At 34.3% G+C, this 18,495-nt stretch overlaps 3 protein-coding genes across 3 annotated transcripts; all 3 read left to right on the top strand.

Annotated features, from left to right (window-relative positions):
* The first annotated feature begins 694 nt into the window (after positions 1-694).
* Positions 695-6,374, top strand: c1qa (complement component 1, q subcomponent, A chain). The gene is made up of 3 exons (XM_015606012.3): positions 695-803; positions 3,918-4,090; positions 5,498-6,374. The coding sequence occupies exons 2-3, from the start codon at positions 3,928-3,930 to the stop codon at positions 6,103-6,105; spliced, it is 771 nt and encodes a 256-aa protein (XP_015461498.3). The 5' UTR covers positions 695-803; positions 3,918-3,927; the 3' UTR covers positions 6,106-6,374.
* A 2,425-nt stretch (positions 6,375-8,799) lies between these two features.
* Positions 8,800-12,244, top strand: c1qc (complement component 1, q subcomponent, C chain). Its single transcript, XM_007250051.3, has 2 exons — positions 8,800-9,019; positions 11,556-12,244. The coding sequence occupies exons 1-2, from the start codon at positions 8,854-8,856 to the stop codon at positions 12,113-12,115; spliced, it is 726 nt and encodes a 241-aa protein (XP_007250113.3). The 5' UTR covers positions 8,800-8,853; the 3' UTR covers positions 12,116-12,244.
* Positions 12,245-14,497: 2,253 nt separating this feature from the next.
* c1qb (complement component 1, q subcomponent, B chain) lies at positions 14,498-18,380 on the top strand. The gene is made up of 3 exons (XM_007250052.4): positions 14,498-14,621; positions 15,986-16,157; positions 17,513-18,380. Exons 1-3 carry the CDS (start codon positions 14,619-14,621, stop codon positions 18,055-18,057), a joined length of 720 nt encoding a protein of 239 aa, XP_007250114.3. The 5' UTR covers positions 14,498-14,618; the 3' UTR covers positions 18,058-18,380.
* The last annotated feature ends 115 nt before the right edge of the window (positions 18,381-18,495 follow it).

Genomic DNA, 18,495 nt, shown 5'->3' with positions numbered 1-18,495 from the left:
GGGCCAAATATCTCTAAAAGTCTCCAGAACTTGTCTTTAAATCCTTCATTCCCTTATTCAGTTCATTTGTTAAAAACTGTGATTTATTTCCCAGCATTTATGTAAATACAGCTCTGAAAAAATAAGGCACCCCTTAAAAAATGAAAACCTCTGGGATATAATCAAGAGGAAGATGGGTGATCACAAGCCATCAAACCAAACTGAACTGCTTGAATTTCTGCACCAGGAGTAAAGACATAAAGTTATCCAAAAGCAGTGTGTAAGACTGGTGGAGGAGAACATGATGCCAAGATGCAAGAAATGGGACTAAAAACCAGGGTTATTCCACCAAATATTGATTTCTGAACTCTTAAAACTTTATGAATATGAACTTCTTGGTCTAAAAGCTCTGCATCCTTTTTGTTATTTCAGCCATTTCTCATTTTCTGTAAATAAATGCTCTAAATATTTTATTTTGTTAAGCATTAAATATATATTTTTTCACTTGAGCACAGCAACATAAATGGAGAAGCTTAGGTTTGTGCAGAAATCTGTACAAAAAAAAGTTATGCAATAATTAAAACCACATATTATTTTTAATCTCTGCCTGGAAAACAAGTTGATTTTGCAGACTTCAGCACAGTGCAGGAAAAGAAGAAGCAGTTTTTCTGCAGAGATTTGCACTTTTATTCTCCTTCTAAGAGCTGTTCCTATTTTAATGGGGAATTGAAAGAATTGGACTTTGTGTAACATTACTTTCTCTCTGATGCCGAGTGGAGAGAGGTGAAGTCTGAAATTGTCATTAACTCCGCTCTGGGATACGGGTGAGTCTCAAGCATCTATTTACTATTGAGGGATATACAGACAGTGAGATTTAATCTATTTGCATTAACCCCGTAACAGTCCTTGGCCTGTATACGGGCTACAGGTGAAGGTGATAAAATCCCTCTAACTCTGCAGTAAAATAAGTTATTCACATTTTGAAAGGTTTGAGAGCTTTGGAGACTCCTAAAAACATTCGGAAAAGCTGTACTGTACTCTTAATACACTTAATAATTTCAGATCAGTTTTAGGAGGAATCAGCCACAAATTCTGCAAAGAAACAAAAGCTTTGGAGGACAACAAAATGATCAAGTTGAGTTTAGGAAAATAAAATTACATTTTAAAATGTAAAAAAAAGTTCAGGAAAGTGCCTATTGTAGGATTTTTATTCATTACATTTCGACAGTTGCAGATTTACTTCATTTTTATTTATTTTATTTTTATTACAATTACAATTAAGAATTTCAGTGATATTTTTTGTCAAACATGAAAAATGTAATGCTTAAAGAGAAATCTTCAAGATATAGCTGTGTAATATCAGGCAAAAACTGACCAAAATGTTGGCATTAATATTCCTTTCTGAATTATACAAAAGATAGGCTACTTTATAAAAGGTTTATCAATAAGTTAACACGTTTAGTTCATTAATTACATAATAATTACATCTATTTAGTTTAAGAATAAGCTATTTTTTAGAAACATGTGAGAGATAGGTGAAATAAATGTAGAATAGATTGTTCTAGTTTGATCTGCACACAGACGGCCCACAATGCTTACAGTTTAGTTTACTTTAGGTCATTTGTACTTGGTTTACATTTGGGTTTAAAATTAACATAAATACATGAATGCATTTTCATTCATAAAAATATTGTCTGCAGCACAGATAATAAATACATTAGTCTGATTTATTGTTTTATTTTGTTAGACATTTCTTTTTTTTATGTAAATGTAAAACACTGTAAATGCAGAAGTTTTGTTTTTGATAAAAATATAATTAAATAAAAACTAAAAACAAATAATTAAATTATGTTTAACTTTTGCCTGGAGATCAATTAGATTATTCTGATTTCAGCAAAGTGCAGGAAAAGAAGAAAGTTTAAAAATGATGTATAAATTATTTTATCCACGGTTTTTACAATGTACTGTAATTAAAAATCAGGCTATAGTGAGCTGTGGTTTGCCAAATAGTGGTTTTACATTCATTTATACTCTCAGACCTCTGATCATTTTGGATACTTATCTTAGTTTGTCCTTTCCATTTTCCCATTTACATGAACATTGTGATTTGACAAGTTCATATTCATAAAGTTTTAAGAGTTCAGAAATCAATATTTGGTGGAATAACCCTGGGTTTAAATCACAGCTTTCATGCATCTCGGCATGTTCTCCTCCACCAGTCTTACACACTGCTTTTGGATAACTTTATGTCTTTACTCCTGGTGCAAAAATTCAAGCAGTTCAGTTTGGTTTGTTAGCTTGTGATCATCCATCTTCCTCTTGATTACATTCCAGAGGTTTTCAATTTGGTAAAATTAAAGTAACTCATCAATTTAAGTGGTCTCTTTTTTTCCAGAGCTGTATTTATATATTTTTATGTAAAGTTATGTAAAGTTGTCAGTTGCTCTGGAAAAGTGCTATATTAACAAAGATTACTTACTTAATTACTTAATAATCTGGAAGGTTATAAACAGATATGTTATTGCTGACTGATGGAAAAGACAAAGTAAAATATGCATCCAGAAAGTGTAATTCATTTTTTATTTAATTTGATTGATATTAACCTCCCAAACAGCTGCCCAAATAACAGAATAATAAACTAAAGGGTCACCCTAAATTAACAATATCTACGACAACACTTTACAATAAGGGTACATTAACTAACAGTACTTATTGCACAACGTCTCTACTACTTATTAATTAAGATTATTTAAGACATTATTAACTATTACAAAATCATTTAACTAATGCTTCAATTTATTATTGTTTATAACATTATGAAGCATTCAAGTTTAGTAATGTTTAATAATGTCCTAACTAAAACCAATTCATAATTAATTTAGCTATTACTGAACTATTTAACAATGTTTAATACTGTCATAAGTATTGTTATTTGTGATTGTTACTGTGAAGTGTTACCATATCTACAGTATAATGTGTAGCAAACACTGTTTAACCGAGAGGATGTGTGGTGGGATAAAAAGTTATTAACAGATATATTAATCCTGACTGATTGAGAAAACAAATTAAAGTAGATATCCAGAAAGATCTGAGGTTTTACAGTAGAAATGAATGTGGAATCACTATTAAGTAAACAACAGACCACTGTTACGCTTTCCATGAATGTGTTATAACTGTTCATTCATATTTTAAAGCATTTACAACATAATTAATAACTATATATATATATATATATACATATATATATATATATATGTATATATATATATATATATATATATATATATATATATATATATATATATATATATATATAAATGGACAGGGGTTGGACAATGAAACTGAAACACCTTGTTTTAGACCACAGTAATTTATTGTGGTGATGGACAGTTCTGGTGGAAACAGGAGAGTTGAGGTGCACATTGAATTCTGTCGTGATTTGATCAGCCGTGGTTTTATGTTTTTTGGATATAATCCGGGTTAGCACCCAAACATCCCTTTCAGACAGCTTCCTCCTACAGCGTCCACAGTTAATCCTGTTGGATGTGGTTGGTTCTTCTTGGTGGTATGCTGACATTACCCTGGATACCGTGGCTCTTGATACATCACAAAGACTTGCTGTCTTGGTCACAGATGCTCCAGCAAGACGTGCACCAACAGTTTGTCCTCTTTTGAACTCTGATATGTCACCCATAATGTTGTGTGCATTGCAATATTTAGAGCAAAACTGTGCTCTTACCCTGCTAATTGAACCTTCACACTCTGCTCTTATGGGTGCAATGTGCAATTAATGAAGATCCAATTTAGCCATGAAACCTCCCACACTAAAATGACAGGTGTTTCAGTTTCATTGTCTAACCCCTTTACGTTTAACATGCTTTTAATCTGCTAACACCTGTAACCTGTAATGGTTAATTACTGCTCATACCTCTGTGTAGATTATTGATAATGCAGCTGGCGGGGCATCTTTTCGCTGCTGTCTGGGTGGCTGGACTTTTCTCCTTCAGCCTCTGCCAGGATGACTGCAAGCGGCTGGACGGGAAACCGGGGAAGCCCGGCAATCCCGGGAGAGACGGCTCGCCAGGAGAGAAAGGAGAGAAAGGAGATCCAGGTATGTATATGGCAACCTATATATATTTTTCATCATTTGAAACCTGTAGTTAATCTGTAAATCTGATCTGTACACAGCATAAATAATTCTGGATTAAGAAACCAATAGAATGCCCTTGACTTTCTTGGGGAAGATGAATTTGTGGCTAATCCACAAATTTGTTCTTCTTACAATATAAATAATCCAGACTATTAAGTAATACATATGGAACAAAAAGTGTTAAATAAACCTGAATATGTCTAATATTTTATTTTCTTCAAAGAGGCTCCTCTTGCTCAGACAGCAGTTTTGCACATCTTGGCTGGATTTTCTCAGTCAGTTTTATGAGGTAGAGTCACCTAGATTTAAGGCTTTCAGTTAACAGCTGTGCTGAACTCATCAAGAGATCAAACTAAGCTGAACTGCTTGAATTTTTGCACCAGAAATGAAATAAAGTTATCCAAAAGCAGTGTGTAAGACTGGTGGAGGAGAACATGATGCCAAGATGCATGAAAACTGTGATTAAAAAACAGGGTCATTCCACCAAATGACTCTTAAAACTTTATGAATATGAACTTGTTTTCTTTGCATTATTTAAGGTCTGAAAGCTCTGCATCTTTTTTGTTATTTCAGCCATTTCTCATTTTCTGCAAATAAATGCTCTAAATGACAATATTTTTATGTGTAATTTGGGAGAAATGTTGTCTGTAGTTTATAGAATAAAACAACAATGTTAATTTTACTCAAATATAAACTATAACTATAACTAGCAAAATCAGAGAAACTGATTCAGAAACTGAAGTGGTGTCTTATTTTTTTCCAGAGCTGTATATTATTGAAGTTGTTGACTTTACATGGGAAAACAGCTTAACATTAAAATAAAATGTCTTGTTGGTTTAAAATACTTTAAAAAAGTGTCTTATTCCATTGTTTTTTCATTCTTTTTTAAATGTCTAGTTATTGTCTCTACATGAATGAATGAATGCCATGTGAGTTGTTTTTTGTGCAGAAATGTTATCAATGCTGCGGGCCGAGCTTAGGCTCCCCGTACGCTCTATAATCATAAAATCAGACGCAAACGTTGCACGCTTTGACCGGTGTTCTGAGGAGTCGTGCTGCCTTGTCAAACCGTGCTTCCCTAGTGTTTATTTAAGGTCTCGGAAAACGCAAAATCAACCGGAGATGCTATTTAAATCTACAGTTACTTGCAGAAGATAGCTAACGCTAACTAGATGTGGCCATGAGGCCACTGGTTGACGTCGACAATTGCTCAGATTTCTGAGGTTGAAGAACAGTTTCATATGCAGCATACACTTACAACTCAGAGAGACCTGTAGTATTTCACAGAGAACAAGAAAAAGTAGATTTTAGAGGAATTAGACATTTAATTGCCTGGTTTATAAAGATTAATATAACTCATTCTCTCAGCTCCGCAGGTGCATCTGAGTGAAGAAGAGATGGTTGCTCTGAAAGGAGAACAGGGTGAACAGGGTCATAGGGGACAGATGGGACTCCAGGGCTTTGAGGGTCTTCTTGGCCCAGAGGGTCCAGCTGGACCTGCCGGGCCAGACGGAGTCACGGCTGCCAATTCTGGAGACGTCAATTCTGGAGCAAGCAAGGTTGCCTTCTCCGTGGTGCGAACTGACAAGCAAATTACCACGTACAACACTCCAGTGATCTTCGATAAAGCGATTACTAACGAACATAACGACTTCCACACTAATTCAGGCCGTTTTACATGCAGTGTAGCTGGGGTGTACTACTTTGTGTTCCATTTTGTTTCTGAGGTAAATCTGTGTCTGAAACTGAAGACAGACACCAATCCTGTGGTGGACCTGACGTTCTGTGACTTTAACCTGCAAAGAAGGTCTCAGGTCTTGTCTGGTGGGGCCGTGCTTAAGCTCGCCAAGGGGAACAGGGTGTGGATAGAACGTGTGAACCCTCATAACATGCCGCTGAAAGGATTTGAAAGAATCACAATGAAAAGCGAAATGTCCCTCGTGTTCAGTGGCTTTCTGATCTTTAGTACTGACTGATGTGAAAATGATCAAATTCACATTCAATTCAGCTAAGATGCAGCCTGCAGTTTCTGTTTTTTTGTAACACTTCACAATAAGAGTCACAAATAACAGTAATAACGACAGTTATAAACATTATATGTCTCAACTAATTATTAATTAACACTAGTTAAGACAGAGCAAAGTAAGGAAAGGCAAGATTTTATTGCATAGGACTTTTTTACACAGAGGCAATTCAAAGTGCTTTACTGAAATATTTGAGAAGTTAAAAAAGATATAAGATATTATAGTAAAAAGAATGAAAAAAAATAATTCAAACTAAATATGTAAAAGAAAAATGAATAAAAATGGAATATAAGAAACAAGTGTAAGGCTTAATACAGAACAGTGTTAAAAAAAAGCTACAAAGCTACAAGACATTATAAGAAAAAGTATAAAAAGTAATGAAAACAAGAGGAACTGTAAAAGTAATGTAATGAAAATGAAAATGAACATAAATTATTAAAAATTGTGCAAATTGTGCAATATATATATATATATATATATATATATATATATATATATATATATATATATATATATATATATATATATATATATATATAATATTTGTACTAAACTGTGCAAAGAGAAAGTTAATCAGCGTAGAAAAGCACTTTCAGCTTATTCTTAAATTAGGTTACAGTCTGAGCAGAACATCTCACACCTTCTGTAAGTTTATTCTGGCTGAAAAGATGTATAACTGAACATAATATTATTAAACATACCTGATTTTAAAGCCTAGGAATGCTGTAAATGATATGTATGAATGTATTGATACATTAGTTGAAATATGTAATGATTAATAATGTCTTAAATAATTAGTTGAGACATTCTGTAGTAATTACTGTTTTTAATGCACCCTGAAAAGTGTTACTTGTTTTTTTATTCAATAAGAAAACAACATTATTCTGTCAATATCAAACCTATTGTATTTGTCTCTCCTTTCACAGCTTGTGTTTTGCTTTTCAGCTCAAATATTCAGTTTATATTTCAGTTGTAATATTTTCAATTTTGCAATAAAACATATTGTGAAATTTGAGTTGTTCATTTGTGTACATTTTGAATGTAATATATAAGTAAGAATGTGGGTAAGAAACCACCATCCCAGCTACCTTTAATATTACAGAAATAGTGTTCCAGGAATGTTTAGAAAATGTGTGACATAATAATGGTTTGCCCCAAAATGTTATTAGAATGTTTCTCACATACCTTTTCCAGATGGACAAATACTAACATTATGGAATCGTTAAAATAACATTCCCAAAACTAAAAATTAATACAATGACACAAGTAATGTTGTAGTGACGTTACCAGAACATTTAACATAAACATGTTCTCAGAATGTCCAGAAAATGTGACAGATGTTAATGTTCAGAAAATGTTTTGTTAAACAAAAATTCAACACCTTCTTAAAGTGGCAGTCCATATTATTTTGTTTCAAACCTAATGCAGAAGCATTTCTGAGTGGAGAAATATTATGTTTAATAATACCAGTGTGCTGGAACGACTATCCCTGCTAAACCTAATTAGCCCTATTAATTCTAAAGACTGGAGTATCGGGTCACTTTTCCCAGGAGTTCTTTTGGCCACGTCACGCGTCTTTACGTACTTACGTCACACGTACAGCCTCTAAAAGAGGATCCAGCTCAGTTTTACTGAACACGAGCTGTTAGTGGAGCAATGGAGACTTCAGAAGGGGAAACTCAGAGCTCAGTAGCTCATTCACTCATAGTAAAACTAAAGAAACGAAGAAGTGAAGTTTCTGACTGAGCTCTCTCTCTCTCTCTCTCTCTCTCTCTCTCTGACTGAACATAACCTGGAATCGGATTCATCCGCTCTGAAAGGAGACCCCATCACACCCGCCCAGTTTAAAATGATTCTTCCACATGCTTTGTGCAATTACCCATTCTTACCAGAGAGGGCCCTAAATCCCAAAACGTACGGACATCAGCTTTTTTTCAGAAAACACAAAAATCCTACAGCAGTTGTTATGGCTATTTCAAAATGAGCAATGGTGTTAAAGAGGACAGTTTATGATACAGTTGAGCAGCAGAACCAACCAGACACCTTAACCCAAGATTAAAAAGACAGAAAACAGTTCAACATGAAATTCTCTCTACTCCACTTAATGAGTCCAGATAAGTAACAGAAATCAACCCAAATTCTGCATGTTTGAAAATAAAGACGTAAAAACTAGACAACTGTAATGAAACGAACGGTTTGATGGACATTAAGGATTTGTTTTGTATTCAGAAAAATACTAACTTTAAAATAAAAATTAGGAAAGTGACATTTTTATGATTGTTATTCCTATATAATTTCTATTACAATTACAATTAGAATTTGTAGTTATGTTTATTATCAAACATGAAACCTTTTTATGTAACGCTTGAATAGAAATCCTCAAGATTTAGATGTGTAATATCAGGCAGAAAATTAACAAAAATGCTGGCCTGTTAATGGGTTAAGTCGAGTCAGATAATGTGAGTATGCATGTGTTGTGTGCGTGTGTGTGTGTGTGTGTGTGTGTGTGTGTGTGTGTGTGTGTGTGTGGTGCTCAGCTCCAGCACAGTTACTGTGTTCCTACAAAAGAGGAACAAGCAGCACATTTCATTTGATTGGCCAAAGCAGGTCTCATTTGATTGGTTTAAAACTTTGTGAGTTTGTGACTTTAGCTGCTGACTGATCATTACAGGCAGCGGCTCAGAGAACCGAGGATCTGCCATGCTGAACTATACGCTGATTCTGGGGGCTGTTCTGCTGGCAGTGTGTCTCTGGCCTGCAGATGCTCAGAACACATGTCCTGCAGCAATACCTGGCCTGCCTGGCTTTCCCGGCTTTCATGGACGTGATGGAAAAGACGGGGAGAAGGGGGAGAAAGGAGCGCCAGGTAGGTGTTATGTGTGGAGTGATGGCAGGCATTCATAATGTGATTCAAAAAGAGCTGGTGTGGCTGCAGGGTGTTCATGTATTACATGGAACCAAACCGAACCTTTGGGAATAAGCCTGAGTAGTCCTGTAAGTACTGTTGATGAATAAACTAATGAACATTTGAAAAGATGGTTCTTATAAAACAAATAATTGAGCCTATTCAAGTAATGCTGGGCAATGTAACAATATGACAACATCCTTCTTTTACTACAAATGGTGCAAAATAAGTTCTGGTTATTCAGATAAAAAATAGCCTTACATGAATTGCAGTTTTTAAGGATCGGTCACTCCTGAAGCATTTTACTGCAATTATGTGTGCCCAGGTATATATTGTGTATAGTAAAAATGTTTTTAAATATCTTAATATAAGTTGTTACCATATTATCCAGGAATACGTCAATTGATTTATATATATATAGGTAGATTATATGGTTATTTGTTGGATTGATTGGTTGGATTGGTTGGTGGATATATAGTTATTCTTTTTATATATATATATATATATATATAAAAAGAATAACTATATATCCACCAACCAATCCAACCAACCAATCCAACCAATCAATCCAACAAATAACCATATAATCTACCAAACAAATTTAACCAACCAAAGAAACACCATATAATAAACAATGAATCCAACAAATAACCATATATCAATCAACACATGTTATGAATCCAACAAAAATATTTGTGTATCAACCATATATCAACTACAATGTTCTTTACTTAGGCATACATTTCTTAATTCAGGCACTTACAATATAAACAATAACTTACAATATAAAAAAGAAAAGTCAAGGCAAGTCAAGTCTATAACTATATTTATATAGCACATTTAAAAAATATCGAGTGCCGACCAAAGTGCTTTACAATGAGATCACAAGACACAAACCCAATTCAAAACAACTCAGAAAACTGGACAATTATAAAACCAGTAAAAGTTTAAAAATAAAACCAGAGTTTACCAAGACAAAACAGACAACTAACAGGATAAACCCAAAAAAGCTCAAAGGCTCAATTTATACCCCTCATTAACACACGTTTTTTTAACAGAAAACAGCTGTACCGTAATATCACTTCAGACAGTGGCGTGCAGTTAATACAGTGGGAGTACCTCTTCTGCAACAGCTGCCGAATTACATGTAGACAAATATCACAACAGCTGCATATTCTCCATTTTGACTTATATGAGTTATATGAACTTAATAAACATTAACAGCTCGCAAATACAGCTACACATGACAAAGGGCCATGAACAACAGACCTCTTCAAAGTTTTTCAATGCTTAATTTTTTATAATTGTGAATTAGTTTCACATTGAAACTAAGCCAGGATGCACACCGTTTTAGAACGTGAACTCTGACATCGAGCTAGACAGCTCTGGCCCCGCCCCCATGATGAAAATCATGAATCTGATTGGTTAGATTCACCTGTGGCTTTGCTAAAAGACTTGTTAGGATACCCTTTAAATAATCAGTAGAAGGGGCACGCAGAAGCTATTGTCAGAGGCCGTTTTGATTAAAATGCAGAGTGATGCTTAGTATTAGTTGCTGTTTTTTTTTTTTTTTAGTTTAATCATGAAATATATGCTTATAATTTACATCAACTATACATTACCTGATTAAATGTTATGAAATAATTTACATGCACCTATTGTCACTTCTCCTCTGAAGAGCTGGTGTGTCGGCGTGGCCGCCATATTGGAGGATGGTGATTAATAACACCTATAATAATCACAACTCTACACATTTTTACCAGATTTTCACACAATTTGGTTTGTTACAAACAGCAGAGATGTAGTAATGATACAGGATGCTGTCACACATTACAAATACCTGCTTTCATGCTGAAATACTTTGTATTATGCTCTTTAACAAAGACAGAAATATGGTTTGCATATTAATGAGTGTATCAATAAATTGTTTAATTAATTATTTTATGTTTATATGTACATGCATACACATATATACATAAATATACACATTAGAGAGAGAGAGAGAGTTTATTTACTCAAACATATACCTATAAATAGCAAAATCAGAGAAAACCATGTGTGACATATATATATATTGAATATGCCATACCATATGTCTGTATTTGTTAAAGAGCATAATACAAAGTAATTTAGCATGAAAGCACATATTTGTAATGTGCTCTGAATCATTACTACATATCTGCTGTTTGTAACAAATCAAACCGTGTAAAAAAACGGGTATAAATTGGTAGAGTTGTGATTATTATAGGTGTATTAAACGCCTTGCTCAGTGTAAATTAATGCACTGGGGGCGCAGGGTTGGCTCCTCCAATATGGGGGCCACGCTGACACGCTAGGAGGCAGGCTATGCGTCGTCTATGTATATGATCTCTATGGTTAGAAGGGCCTTATGGCAAACCACTGCTCCAGACAATACATATTTATTGGTATTTTTAAATATGAAGAATGTAGTAGGACATGATAACAACCACGTGTGTGTGTCTGCTCATCTCATCAGGATTGACATCGGGACAAAATGCAGAAAAAGGGCTAAAGGGGGATCGTGGCCTAAATGGACCCCAAGGAAAGAGGGGACACCCCGGAGACCCTGGCCCACCTGGACCTGCTGGTATTCGTGGACCACCTGGAGACCAGAGCAATTTAAGTGACTCCACAGCAAAGTCTGCTTTCTGTGTCTCACGGGGAACTATAGCTTATCCAGCCCCCAACACCCCAGTAATATTCAACAAGGTCATCACCAATATCAACGAGCACTTCAATGTTGAAGAGGGTAAATTTGTGTGTCAGATCCCCGGCATGTACTACTTTGTGTACCACACAACCTCTCAGGGTAAAACGCTGTGTGTGGGGCTGATGGTTAATGGGGAGAGGAAAGCTTCCTTCTGTGATCACACTCAAAGCGCAGGTACGCACTACCAGGTGAGCTCAGGTGGGCTAGCTGTGTACCTGAGCCCCAACCAAAAGGTCTGGCTCGAAACTACTGCACATAATGGCATGTACGGAGCTGGCGATAAAGGCGACAGTGTCTTCTCTGGGTTTCTGATGTATGCACATTAATTGGCTGTGTGAAAATATTTCAGTGCAAATAAAAAAAGTATCTTTTAACAGTGCAAAGTACACAATTAACAGTGCAATTTGTGTTTCTGCTTCCTGTACCACTTACAAAATAAAATGCTTCTAAACTGACTGATGCAGTTCTTTTTTTTTCTATTATATGCTGTATTTGTGCTCATTTTTAAATATCCCAGTATGCACATCATGTGGGCAAAAGTGTTGGGACACCTGCTCATTCTTTGTTTCTTCTGAAATCAAGAGTCATAAAAGGGTGTCCAATGACTGTAAGTAAATAGTAGTGGTGGGGGATATGGCCGTGAAACAATATCCCAATTTTTCATTGTATTTCTGTGATTAGATTATTCTTGACAATATAATTTTTTTTTTTATAAATGTCATGTCTATTACACTATATAAACATACTCATAATACATTATAATGCATTCATAAAGCATTAAACCATAGTTATACATATTTATAAAAATATATAATAATTTATAGCCATCAACATTTGTGTTTATAAGATTTTATATAACAAAGGAACATAGAAAGGGGCCAAAATATTGTCATATTTACTTACAATTAATGAATTTAAATAATTAGCTAACCCTCTCTTGTAAGATACCATTATGGCGGAATGTTATTTTTTTGCAAAAAAAAAAAAAAAAAAACTAAACTAAAATAATCCACAGCAGATGGTTTATAGGACACATCATCTAAATACAGCCTCTGCTGATGTTAATGCAAATGAAAAGATATTTTAGGAAAAATAATTGGTTATACTTTATTTTAAGGGTACCTACTGTACGTACATGCTTTATAACACATTCATAGGCGTTGAATAATATACCTAAAGCAATAAAGCAATATTTAAATATATTAATGAACAGGTCATGCCATTGATGCCAACAAGATATAAGACTTTGTATGAAATACTTGAGATTAGAGGGAAAAACAAGAACACTTCCAATGCATAACAGGTCTTCTAAATTGAGCTTAAGGAAGTGTTATAAATGAAAAATGTGCTACCCCAATGTGCCACCACATAAATATCCATATATTGCTTTTTTATAAATATATTATTCAATGTGTTTGAATATGTTAAATGTGTTATGAAGCCTCTATGTAGGTAGCCTTCAAATAAAGTGTAACCAATTAAATATATAACAAATATAACTATATATTACATTTAGAGTCTATTAATTATTATGGATGGTTATAGGTGCATTTAAATTACCGGTAACACTTTAAAATGGGGGCACATTAATGAACAGTACTCATGACAGAATGTTATAACTGATTATTAATTGATACTAGTTAAGATATTATTAATCATTTAAAAATTCGCCAATTCATTATGTCATCTCTATTAGTTTCTATAACCACATTTATAACATATTATTATGCATTCATAAGGCATTATAAACATGGCTATAAATATTTATAAAAATGCATAACCCATTATAACCATGTTTATTAAACATTATGGCATTATAAGCTATAGATGTTAAAATAGTATATATCTATTGTTAATAATCTAGTCCCACAATGAAAATGTGGCACTTTACTTAGAGCGCACAAATACCTCTTATAATACATTATAATTGATTATAATTTATATTATATTCAAGACAAGAATAGTTTATGAGTAGTTAAAAATATATTTTTTTAGGATTATTGAGGGTGTGTTTATAAGTTGGAAGCTTTTTTGGTCATAATACAGTCTGTAAGCTGGGAGTTTCTTGGTATTGATGTATAACATGCTATTAACACAGCTATTAATGCATTATAATCACAGTTCATGATGCATAATAAACATGGCTATGATGAATTATACATTTTTATAAAAATGTATAGCCATGTTTATAATCCGTTATGAATGCATTATAATGTGTTATGAGATGACATTCATAGAAAGTTTTACCCAAAATTCTTCAGCATTAAAATTGTGTAATGTCTTAACTAATTAGTTGCAACATTACTTAACAACTGTATTTAATATTGTTTATTATTACTGCTGTAAATACTGTTACTTGGTGTACCCTTACTGTAAAGTTTTATCAAATTACCAGCTAAATAAAAATAATTGTGATCAATCAAACAGTAATTGTGCATCACATTTTTGAATCACACCATTTAATGGTGTTTTTCAAGGGCAAACAAACTTTACTTTTATCCAGTAAATCGTTTTGCGAAATGGTTTATGCTCAGTATGTTTCTGTTCTGTTTTCCACATCTCGCAATCTTGCACCCATAAGCAAATTACAATTATAAAAAAAATAAAAAAGTCTCCAATTTCCAAGCACAAGGGTTATCCAGGACAGATAAGTGATGAATCGACAGTCGTGACTTCCCTGTCAGGGTTGTGCAATGCTGCTGTTCTCCATTTGAAAGAGAGAAATGAAAGCGGGAAGATTTTATGTGGAAAAAAAAACGCTTTGCTGAGTCCTGCGGTCCCGACTGCAGTCACTGATTTTACAAACAGGGTGCAAACATTTCTGCGACCATGGTAAGACATCTACCGTGCTTTATATTAAACTAAATCTAAGATTAATGGAAAAATGTATTTAGTCATTTTCTCTGAATTTTTTTATTATTTGGAGTTTTATTATCATGGAGTAGTGCCAAATAGGCAGAATATCATTTTGAAGGATTTTTAATCTTTTCAATATTTTAAATTAAGCTTGGTGCCAATTGGTTCATGTTTATCTGCTCCCGATAGTTCTGGCATTGGCAGTACTTCTTTCTTTACAGGGACTAGATGAGCTGTGTATACTCATTTGCACATCTGCACATATCAGCAGAGAGTGACACTTATTTAGTTTTTTTTTTTCAGAATATTTATTTTCTGAAATAGGAGGTTATAGGATATTGGAGGTTTGAGTAATGCAAGACCTCAAACCAACAGCCAAACTCAACAGCCAAAAGTTTACAGATTTTATAATGTTTTATTTTTTTGGTGTGAAATGCTATTGCTTTATAGTATTCTTTTTTGTCACATTATTATTTTTGTTTTTTACTTTGCATTGTAAAGCAATTTGGGCTGCATTGTAATGTATCAAAGGCTCTATATAAATGTATAAAATGTTTCCTTATTCATTTATTCTACATCATAGCTCTTAGGATTCTTTTTGGGAATAAATGTTTAGTTGTATTTTAGTTCAACCCTTATTTTCTTGGGAAAATCTTTAATTGGTACAGCTTTTTGTTTTTAGTTTTTTTTACTTTGGAAGTGTTCTTCCCCTTTGAACAACATATTTACACAAATGGCTATTTAGCCAACCAATAAAACATATTTTATCATTATTTTTTAAATATTTTATTGCATTTTTATCATGTAATACAGGGTCTGTATTTGGCTACAGTAGAACATAGTTTATGTATAATGTTTCTGTATCTTCAGTTTTTATATTGCATATCATTTTCTTGCTATTGCTTTTATTTTTTATTTTTGCATTTTTACTATATCATATTTATTTTATTACTTTGAGCTGCATTGTAATGTATGAAAGGTGCTTTATTCATTTATTCATGCTAAGATTTTAAGTGGAATGGCTACTGAAAATCTAATGTAAAAAGTTAGGGTTTCTATTAGTAAGAGAAGAGCACAGTTTATGCATATTTTTTTGCATATGCATATATTTTGTACTTTTCTTCTATGTGACATATTTAAACTGTTCTTTGTCTTGTATTAAAATATTGTGGTGAGCAGATTAACAGAAATAATCCATACATTTATTCTTAATTTACATTAATTTTCACTAAATGTGAAGGATTTTTCCTCCTATAAATGGCCTGACTGAAATAATGGTTCGTGCAGAAATACAGTAATTTTTTTCTGTCTTTTCTTTTTGTTATTTGATATTGCTGCAGGTTTCCTACTTGGTGCATGCAGTTCTCCCAATAAGCATCCTGCTGTGGGGCGTGACCACCGTCTTCTCAGACACATGCTCCGAAAACAGGGGGTATCCTGGGGTGCCTGGAATTCCGGGAGATCATGGTGCCAATGGAAAGGATGGGCTGAAGGGGCAAAAGGGAGATAATGGTAAGGGTTGAGTGGAGAGGATATATATGCCATATACAGCTCTGGAAATCAGTTGAATCAGTTTCTCTGATTTTTTATTTATAGATACATGTTTGAGTAAAATGAACATTGTTGTTTTATTCTATAAAATATGTACAACATTTCTCCCAAATTCCAAATAAAATATTGTCATTTAGAGCATTTATTTGCTGAAAATGAGAAATAACTCAAATAACAAAAAAAGATGCAGAGCTTTCAGACCTGAGGAAATTGGTGTTTTCTCATGTATCATAGCTCCCTCCCCCTCACAATATACACACAGTAGTTTAACTGGCCATGCTAAATTGATCCTAGTTGTAAGTGTGTGAGATTAAATGGTTGTATGAGGCACTTGCCTTGTGCTCAGTGTTTCCAGATGGACCTCTGATGAATGGACAGGATTTAGGATCAGGATCTTGGGAACCTGCCCTTGAAACCAGTCTAATAACTAATCAGCTAAGATTGGTGGTTGAAATTGTCTCTAGATCATTTCTAATGGTCCATTAATTGTAGAGTCAATATAGAGTTTTTTTTTTGGGATTAACAATATTTTTTAATTACAGGGTTCTTGCACCATTTTAAAAGCCATTTTAGGTCCACCAATTTAAGGCTTTTTAAGGCCTTTTTAAGACCTTAATAAATATAATTTAAGACCCCAAAATGTAGTCATCATTTGTGTGTCTCTCTCCCCGGTACTGTTAGCTAACTTTAATATGTTAGCTAACTCGTTGCTAATGTTAACCAGCCCTCCGCTAACCTTAGTTCTATCCCTGGTAATGTTAGCTAGCTCGTTTATGCTAGATTAAGTTAGTATGTTAGCTAGCTTTCTGCTAACTTTAGCTCTATCCCTAGTAACGTTAACTAGCTCGTTTAATCTAGCTAAAGTTATTATGTTAGCTAACTCGCTGCTAATGTTAGCCAGCTCTCCGCTAACTTTAGTTCTATCCCTGGTAACATTAGCTAGTTTGTTTGGTGCTAATGTTAGTTAGCTTGCTGCTAACGTTAGTATGTTAACTAGCTAAAGTTAATATGTTTGCTTGCTCGCTGCTAAAGTTAGTATGTTAGCTAGCTCGCCACTAATGTTAGCTAGCCCTCTGCTAACCTTAGTTCTCTCCCCAGATTTTTTTATGCTTTCCTACTGGCATTAAATGCACCATCTGAAAATGTAATACCTGCAGCACATTTACAGCAAATTTAAGACAATTTAAGACCTAAATTACCCATATTTTAATGTAAGGCTTTGTAAGACTTTTTAAGGACCTGCAGGAACCCTGAATTATGTCTTTTATATTCTTACTAGTAATTCACTGGTGCTTGGTCATGCTCATGTTTTTCAGGTAATAAAGCAGAGCCAGTGAAGGGGGCGAAAGGCGATCGAGGCATGCCTGGAAATCCGGGCAGGGCTGGCATAAAGGGTAATATGGGAATGGAGGGGCCCCCAGGACCACAGGGCCCAAAGGGGCAGAAAGGAGCCATAGCAGGAGTCCCCAAAAACATGCGTTCATTTTTCTCCTATAAAAGGTCTCCTCAATACAGGCAGAATGTTATCATAAGGAAACCCATCGAATTTGATGTTTTGACTTCTCCTAATCAGGACGGTGATCCACTGACTAATGGAGAGTTTACAGCAACGCTGCGGGGCACTTACTTTTTTGTGTACCACATCTCTGCAGCAAGTACCGCCTGCCTGAACATTAAGAAGAATGCAGAGATTTTGGTGAATCTCTGTGATATCACTCAGGGAGTGCTGGTGACCTCAGGGTCAGTGGTGGTGAAGCTGGAGAAGGGGGACAAGGTGTCTGTGCAAGCCTTTCAAAACTCCAACATCATCAGTAAAGATGCTGACAGCACTTTCACAGGATTCCTGCTCTTCCAATCGTAACAATTTAGCAAGATCACAAGCTTTAACTTTCAGCTTCTACCCAACTAACATATTATACTCTTACACATCAAGATGTCCTTAGGTGCAGCAGGTTTAAACCCCTGCTCCTGGAGACCCAGCTTCAGACTTTATCTTAAATCCTAATAATCCCCACCTTATTCATCTGAACACCACCTTTAGAGATTAACCTGCTGGAAGGTAGATCTCACGGATGTGCTTTGGTAAAAACTTTTTCAAACAGAATAAAACAGTAAATTGATTCCCATCAATCATGTTCTATTGGTCTTCTCTCTGTACCATAATATATCTCATTAAAATCTTAAAAAAAAAAAAAAAAACATACAACTGTGTTGTTTCTGCTTCTTAATGTGTGCCAGCTGAGTTTTATTATAGTGGCAGAATTAAATCAAAGAGGGGCGCAGGATTTTTCTTTTCACT

This window comes from Astyanax mexicanus, chromosome 17, assembly GCF_023375975.1.
Source record: "Astyanax mexicanus isolate ESR-SI-001 chromosome 17, AstMex3_surface, whole genome shotgun sequence".
NCBI classification, from domain to species: Eukaryota; Metazoa; Chordata; class Actinopteri; order Characiformes; family Acestrorhamphidae; genus Astyanax; species Astyanax mexicanus.
This window is presented reverse-complemented; position numbering and strand designations above follow the sequence as displayed.

Bases quoted from the DNA above. Each gene is read 5' to 3' on its own strand.
- c1qa (XM_015606012.3), top strand. From the start codon at position 3,928: ATGCAGCTGGCGGGGCATCTTTTCGCTGCTGTCTGGGTGGCTGGACTT. The intron at 4,091-5,497 runs GTATGTATATGG...TCATTCTCTCAG, and splicing joins AGGAGAGAAAGGAGATCCAG to CTCCGCAGGTGCATCTGAGT.
- c1qc (XM_007250051.3), top strand. From the start codon at position 8,854: ATGCTGAACTATACGCTGATTCTGGGGGCTGTTCTGCTGGCAGTGTGT. The intron at 9,020-11,555 runs GTAGGTGTTATG...TCATCTCATCAG, and splicing joins GGGGGAGAAAGGAGCGCCAG to GATTGACATCGGGACAAAAT.
- c1qb (XM_007250052.4), top strand. The intron at 16,158-17,512 runs GTAAGGGTTGAG...CATGTTTTTCAG, and splicing joins GGGGCAAAAGGGAGATAATG to GTAATAAAGCAGAGCCAGTG.